An 8003-nucleotide genomic window follows, 5' to 3' on the forward strand; every position below is an offset into this window, starting at 1 on the left:
CTGTTTGATACTTTTTTTGACAACTTTACGATAAACTTTTAAAAAAAACTGTTGAATTTCAATGGTCTGAATACATAACTACATATTTTGAATTTTTATAAAAATTTGTGGAGTTGATCTACTCAATAAGATCTTTGAATTCAACGGTTTGATTGAAGAAATATAATGGCGATATCGAGTTATTAAGCGGAGTAAGTCAATGAGGACTTACTCCTAGAGTCAATGGATCCCTCGTCTATATATATATATATATATATATAGGGGTTTTCTAACTTAGACCCTAGTTAGGTCTAAGTTAGCAAGGTGCGCCTTTTCAATTGGACCAAAATACCCATTCTTTTTAATTAATTAACCAAAATACCCATTAATGGACCCGGATCCAGTGTCGCGCGCGTACCGAAGGACCATGGTTACAGACCATTGATTTCCATCAGACAGCCAAGATCTGATCTTATCAAGACTGTCTGATCAATCCGACAGCCCAGATCATCCTGATCCATCAGATTCCAGCGCGTGCGCCACACTGGATTACACCCTGGAGAGAGAAAAATTTGCTTTTTAAAAGTAGGACACGTGTCACACAATGGTTGGCTGGACGTGATTTTTGTTCATTTAATACTTTGAACTCAATTATTTCGTTGTAAATTAATTTTTTAATTTTTTTTTTATACCAAAATTCATAATTTTTTTTCTCTACAAATAGAGACTTGGTTCGTTTGATTTGGACACCGAAAAAAAAATGCAATTTTTCACTACCTTAATCTCATTTTTTGTCTACTAAATACGTTACTTGTGTGTTGTAATTTAACACGCACCACTCAACCAACTCACTGAAACCATTATACCAAGAAAATAGTAGATAATATTCTGGAACTTTTGGTATATTTTATGAAATTTTTGGAGACCTGAAACTATTTTTAGTTAATTAAATGAGATAAAACGGTAATTAAAAACTAGTGTTTGCTTCTGAAACCATTTTACTGGTAGAATGGTTGCACATAGTTGTATTCTGAAACCATTTTACTGGTAGAATGGTTTCAATGAGTAATTTATTAATTGTGTTTGCTTCTGAAACCATTTATCTGGTACAATGGTTTCAGAGAGTTGTAATCTGAAACCATTTTGCTGGTAGAATGGTTTCAGTAAGTTGATTATTAGTTATTTGCTTCTGAAACCATTTAGCTTGTAGAATGGTTGCACATAGTTGTATTCTGAAACCATTTTACTGGTAGAATGGTTTCAGTGAGTAATTTATTAATTGTGTTTGCTTCTGAAACCATTTATCTGATACAATGGTTTCAGAGAGTTGTAATCTGAAACCATTTTGCTGGTAGAATGGTTTCAGTGAGTTGATGTAAGGTAGTGAAAAATGAGATTAAGGTAGTGAAAAATTGAGTTTTTTTTTTCTGTGTCCAAATCAAACGAACCAAGTCTCTATTTGTAGAGAAAAAAAAATTATGAATTTTGGTATAAAAAAAAAAAAAAAATTAATTTACAACGAAATAATTGAGTTCAAAGTATTAAATGGAAAAAAATCACGCCCAGCCGATCAGACAGCGACACGTGTCCTGCTTTTAAAAAGTAGATTCTTCTCTCTCCAGGGTGTAATCCAGTGTGGTGCACGCGCTGGAATCTGATGGATTCGGATGATCTGGGCTGTCTGATTGATCAGACAGTCTTGATGAGATCAGATCTTGGCTGTCTGATGGAAATCAACGGTTTGTAACCATGGTCCTGCGGTACGCGCGCGACACTGGATCCGCGTCCATTGATGGTAATTTGGTTAATTAATTAAAAAGAATGGGTATTTTTGTCCAACTGAAAAGTGCACTTTGCTAACTTAGACCCAACTGGGTCTAAGTTAGCAGCCCCCATATATATATATATATATATATATATATAAGCAATACTGTTAATTTTTAGTGTTTCATAATATTTTAGTGGGTTAAATACAACTAAATTAAATTTTTTGTATACATAAAAAAATTATGTTTTCATCTCTTTAAACTGTTTATGCATGCAGATAGAGTCATGGTGTTAAGTTGACGTGTATTTATGATAATTTTACAAATATGTATAGAGTATTATAAAAAGTTTGTCCAAAAATAAAGAGCACAATATTTGATTTTTAGGTCAAATGATTTTTTAGACAAAAGGAAAAATATATTAAGTAAAAATAAAAAATACAGAGACCGGAGGACATTAAACCTGGCCTGCCAAAAACCTAAACGGGAATACAACGTGATCAAACAAACAAGGTAGAACAACCCTAATCAATCTAACAATACAAACAAATAAGATTTTTATGCAATATTATGTAAGTTTTTCAAGGTAGTTTATGAGAAAATAACTTATAAAAATACAATTCTTGTTGGTGAAAACTTATCAAAATAACATAAATTTTATTTATTTGAATAAGTTATTTTCATAAACTAAAAAATAAGCTAAATTCAATCGGGCCCATAATAACAAATAGGTTCGATTAACAAGATGATTATTTGTCTTGTTGGTAAGTTATATGTGTTGTTAACGTATAGTATGGGTTCTAATTCTAGTCCATCATGGGCCAAATTTTATTTTACTATTTTTTTGAGAAAAAAAAAATTGTCTACAAAAGTATGATCGTTTGGTCTAGTGGTGAGGAGTTTGAGTTGTACATTTGAGGTCATAATTCGCTTTTCAGCTCAATTGTAAAAAAAAAAAAAAAGTAGTAGCTGTTACAAAAAAATAGGTTTGTTTGTATTAACTTATTTTTAAGCTTATAAAAAATGACTTATGCAAATAAATAATTGTTAAATCTCAACGAACTGAACTAACAATACTTAAAAATTCATCATGGACCAAATTTTATTTTGCTTTTTATTTTTGAGCTTATAAAAAACATTTTATACAAATAATAAACTTTTATATTAGTTTATTAGTTGCTCCAAAAAAATATTAATTTATAACTTCTACCTAGCGAAAATTGTATTTTCATAAGCTATTGTTTTCATAAATTCTTTGACAAGCTTATGAATAATACATAAGAGCTTATTTATTTGTCTAAGCTTAAAACTAAGTCAATTCAACTGCGCATAAATTTTATCCTTATTAAATCATATTTAACCCTACTAACCTACTAATTTCAAAAATCATAACTCTCAACTAATTAGATTAGCTATGGCTCAAGAAACCTAGTTCATATGAAATAAGTCTCAACTAATTTTCTCAATTATGACCATGGGAATCAATCCATCTCATTCAGTTTGTTCAACTTGACCTAATTAGAATAATAAACACTTAAGAAGTTGAATTTCAACAATCTAACGGTTCAAATTGTTGGACTAATAACTAATGCTCAAGAAACCTTAAATTATGAAAGGATTGCTAAGTCACATCCACGTAGCCAGATTGAAAGGGACTAAGGAGATCATGTATTCTCAATCTGACTATTCAACTTGACCAAATTGGAATGAGAAACACTTAAGAATTCAAATTTTGACAATCAACAAATAGTTAAACCTCAACTAGTTAGATTAACTATGACTTAAGAAACCTAGTTTATATGAAATTATTGTTAAGTCTCAACCAATAATGTCAAATGTGACTCAAGAAATAAAAATTTATAGATCAAACACTTCAACTTGAAACATAGTTCATATGTAAACCTAGCTAATTATACTTACTTTCATTAATGAATTCAAATTTTCTCAATCAAGTCGTTCAATATCACCTAATTGGACTAACAATAACTTATGAATTTAAATTTCGACATTCAAGCATATCTAGAACAATATTTACAAAACTTTAGTATTTTCCAAAATGAGATGAATAAAATATGAATTTTCTAGATCAAAATATCAAGATAATAGTAACGAATGTTCTGACATAAAAATCATATTTTGAGATCCTTATTTTTTGACAAACTTTTTATAACGCTCTATACATATTTGCAAAATCATCATAAATACACATCAACTTAACAACATGACTAAAATTACATGCGAAAAATTAAATTTAGTAATTTTGCAGAGGCAAAAAACTTATTTAACCCTATCAAATATTACCAATCACTAAAAAATAACAGAATTACAATAAAATATTTAAACATATTAAAAATTATAAGTTTTTTTTACAAGAAAATAATTGTATTTAATAATTATATGTATTAATTGTTAAACAGTAAATAAATATTAAACTTTATACACTACTAATATTAAAAAAATTGAAAGGAAATAATAATAAAAAAAAGTTATTAAAATCATACGTTTTTTTTAAAGAAAAAATATCAAATGTTGTTAAAAATACTAAAATCATATTATTTTATAGGATATTAAATAATATTTTTTTAAAGGGATATTAAATAATATTAAAATATTTGAATCTTGTTAAAAAAAATTAAAATCTAGATCGAAAGATGTGATGCATGCTTTGATTTATTGTGGGACATGATTAGTGATTACATTTATGTGAAGGATGCATTTGCAAATATTAAAAATAAGATTTAATATAGAAAGCTTAATAAAGAAACAAAATCTGCATTAAATATTTGCCACTTGTTAACCACCTCAGCGATGTACCGGTACACATCCACATAATATGTGTACCGAAGAATTCACCTTATTAAGGGTTTGTTTACTTTTTAAAGTATTATTAATATGCATAAAATCAATTATATAAATATTAATGTATAAAATAAAGTATCTAAATTGAACCACATTATTTATTTCTTTTATTTTTTATTTTTGTCTTAGATGAAGTGGTAATCCATTGAAATTAAACTCACATATAATTGTAAGATATTGGGTTCGAATCCGGGTCACGCCGTCCGTCCTAATAATTTCAGCATTTTTATCAATTGAATTAGGACTTATGGAACATATTTCTTTTATTTTTATAAAAGCCATATTATTTTTGAAGTATATAAATTAGTGCATAAAATTCATGTATAAATAATTCTTTTTTTTTTTTATAGAGTTTTATTTTATTTTTTGAACAATCTTTTTAAATTTTGTGCATAATTATCTTGATCAGGAAATGGAAAGTAATTATTAATTTCTGCACACGTTATTATTAATTTCCAATAAAACATAAATGGAAAGTAATTTAATTTTTTTTTGACAGGAAATGGAAAGTAATTTAATTCTCAAAGAAAGAGAAAGAAAAATATTACTATAAAAAATAGTGATCATCGTTCTCTGTCAATCTTTTCATTCATAATCCGAAGAAGAAGGAGAAGAAGAATGGATTTTTATCAACCAGTCGGTTACCAAACCGATGTTTCCCTCAACATTACAGCACATTTGTTTACAAAGCCAGAATTTCAGAACCAGAACATCGTATTCTCACCACTCTCGCTTTTCACCGTACTCAGTATCATCGCTGTCGGATCTGAGGGACCAGCAAAACAACAGCTTCTCTCCTTTCTCCAAGCCAACTCAACTGATCATCTCAATTCCTTTTCCTCTCAACTTATTTCTTCTACGCTGTCGGATGCTTCTCGCTTTGGCGGGCCTAGCCTTTCTTTTGTCAATGGTCTGTGGGTTGAACGATCCCTTTCTCTTCAACCTTCATTCAAAAAAACTCTCACCACATATTATAAGGCCAATTTGGCTTCCGCTGATTTCCTAACTAAGGTATGTAATGTATCCCCTAATTTGTGTGTAATTGACCATCAAAATTTGAAATATGAGAACTAAAATCAAGATGTATAGTTTTGTAATTGCTTGATACAGTACAGAACCATTGATTCTGCAAAGTTTGAATTGAAAGCCAATTACAAACTTCATAGAGCTACTAAAGAAAGTAGCTTGCCCAATCGATTAGCGTACAATTAAAAACTAAAATGTTCTATATCCCCACAACTGAGATCGGGAGAGGGCTGATGTCAGAACTGAATCTCAAACCAGATTAGGCGGTCCATTGGGCCGACTAGTGGTGAAAACCAAAAATAAAATAAAACTAAAATGTTTGTGACAAATTCTATGTAATAATCAATTGATGTCTTTCCAAAGGAGTAGATGGTATGTTTTGAAACTGTCGGCCTTTCCTCGTTATTGTCTTCTTTAATGATATTTCATACTATGTGTTTGTATACACCTGATTTAGCAAAGAGTTCAATTCTTCAATTGAAATGCTCAAAAAATTGATCTTTTTCCCTTTCTGTCAAAAAAAAATATTGATCTTTTGTCCTATTAATTTTATATATATTTTTTTTTACAATAATTCTATAATATATTTGTCATTAAAAAAAAAAGTCTATCCTCATTAGTGTCTCGTATATGTATTTGTATCCAACCCTGTTTTAGGAACAGAATATGTGAATATATTATTTAGACTAGCAAAGAGTTCAATTCTTCAATTGAAATGCTCATGAAATTGATATTTTTGCATTTTATATTTAAAGGCTGGTGAAGTGATTGAAGAAGTAAATTTGTGGGGAAATAAAAAGACAAATGGTCTTATTAAAACTATGGTTCCGCGTGGATCAGTAAATGACGAAACCAAACTCATCTTTGCAAATGCATTGTACTTCAAAGGAACATGGGATGAGAAGTTTGATGCTTGGAAAACAAAAGATTATGATTTTCATATTTACAATGGCAACTCAGTCAAGGTTCCCTTCATAACTAGCACAAAAGATCAATTTATTAGTGTTTTTGATGGTTTCAAAGTTCTTGGTCTTCCTTATAAACAAGGCAATGGGTTAATTAGTGGTTTTGATACTTTCAGAAAACTTCTTAGCCTTCCTTACAAACAAGACAAAGATAAACGTCAATTTTCTATGTATTTTTTCCTTCCTGATACAAAAGATGGTCTCCCACTTTTGATTAAGAAGTTGGCTTCTGAATCTAAGTTCCTAGATGACAAGTTTCCTAATAAAAAAGTGGAAGTAGGTCACTTCAGGATTCCCAAATTCAAAATTTCATTTGAGCTTGAAACTTCAGATGTGCTGAAGGAACTGGGAGTGGATCTACCTTTCTACCCTGGAAGTTTGACAAAAATGGTGGACTCTCATATGGATAAACATCTTTCTGTTTCTAAAATATTTCACAAGTCTTTCATTGAAGTAAAAGAAGAAGGTACTGAAGCTGCTGCAATAACTTTTGGTGTAGTATCAAATGGATGTTCGTTGAAGGCTTTCATTCCGCCTCAGACAGACTTTGTAGCTGACCATCCTTTTTTGTTTCTCATAAGGGAAGATTTTTCTGAAAAAATACTCTTTATCGGGCAAGTGTTCAATCCTCTTGATGGGTAATCATTGTAACCGACTTATATTGGACTTCACTTCACATCTTAAAAAAAAACAATAAATTTGAACATGTGAGATAGATTATACACATTCTTGTATTTTCTTATTGGCAACTTGGTTAGAATTTCCAAAATGTGTCGACAATGAATTATACGACATTGCTACCTTAGTATGAAAAATTTAGATTTCATAAATGTAAAACCCTACTAAAGATGACCATAGATAGGATCAAAATTCACCTTTTACGTAATGTGTACGTTTGGCTTGCCTTTGTTGCTAATTTGATCACTTTTTGTTTATTGTAAAATTATATACGTAATATTATCCACCTCTATTTATCCACCTCATTAACCTGAAAAACAACATTGGCCAACAAAAGCCTACAATCCTCAACCAACCCTTCTTCTCACACAAAAATTGTACGACCACATGCCATCCGCCTCCTCCCACACCCCACCTTAACCTCCATATCTCAGCCACCGACATATCTTTGCCTAAAGATAGCTCAACCAACATAGGGAATCTATATCGAAGAGCACCACTCTCAAACCAATCATCCTTCCAAAACAACGTCTTCTCCCCATTACCTACTTTTCTACTAATATTATCATCAATTCACCTTCCCATCCCTGACTCAGTGACTCCTACCAAATCCACATTGAAGCCTTTGTTGTTTTTAGGGGTAATCAGCTCGTTTATTTCATTGATCATAAGGCCTTTTATAGGCAAAGTACACTAGCTTGCAGCTCAAGCCAACCAGTTGGCTATGCAA

The 8003-nt window shown here is 30.4% G+C and overlaps 1 protein-coding gene across 1 annotated transcript; it reads left to right on the forward strand.

The window, feature by feature from the left end:
- Window positions 1-5152: 5152 nt before the first annotated feature.
- On the forward strand, window positions 5153-7447 carry LOC123916377 (serpin-ZX-like). The gene is made up of 2 exons (XM_045967827.1): window positions 5153-5615; window positions 6386-7447. The coding sequence occupies exons 1-2, from the start codon at window positions 5223-5225 to the stop codon at window positions 7235-7237; spliced, it is 1245 nt and encodes a 414-aa protein (XP_045823783.1). The 5' UTR covers window positions 5153-5222; the 3' UTR covers window positions 7238-7447.
- Window positions 7448-8003: the final 556 nt, after the last annotated feature.

This window comes from Trifolium pratense, linkage group LG3 (genome assembly GCF_020283565.1).
Source record: "Trifolium pratense cultivar HEN17-A07 linkage group LG3, ARS_RC_1.1, whole genome shotgun sequence".
NCBI lineage: Eukaryota > Viridiplantae > Streptophyta > Magnoliopsida > Fabales > Fabaceae > Trifolium > Trifolium pratense.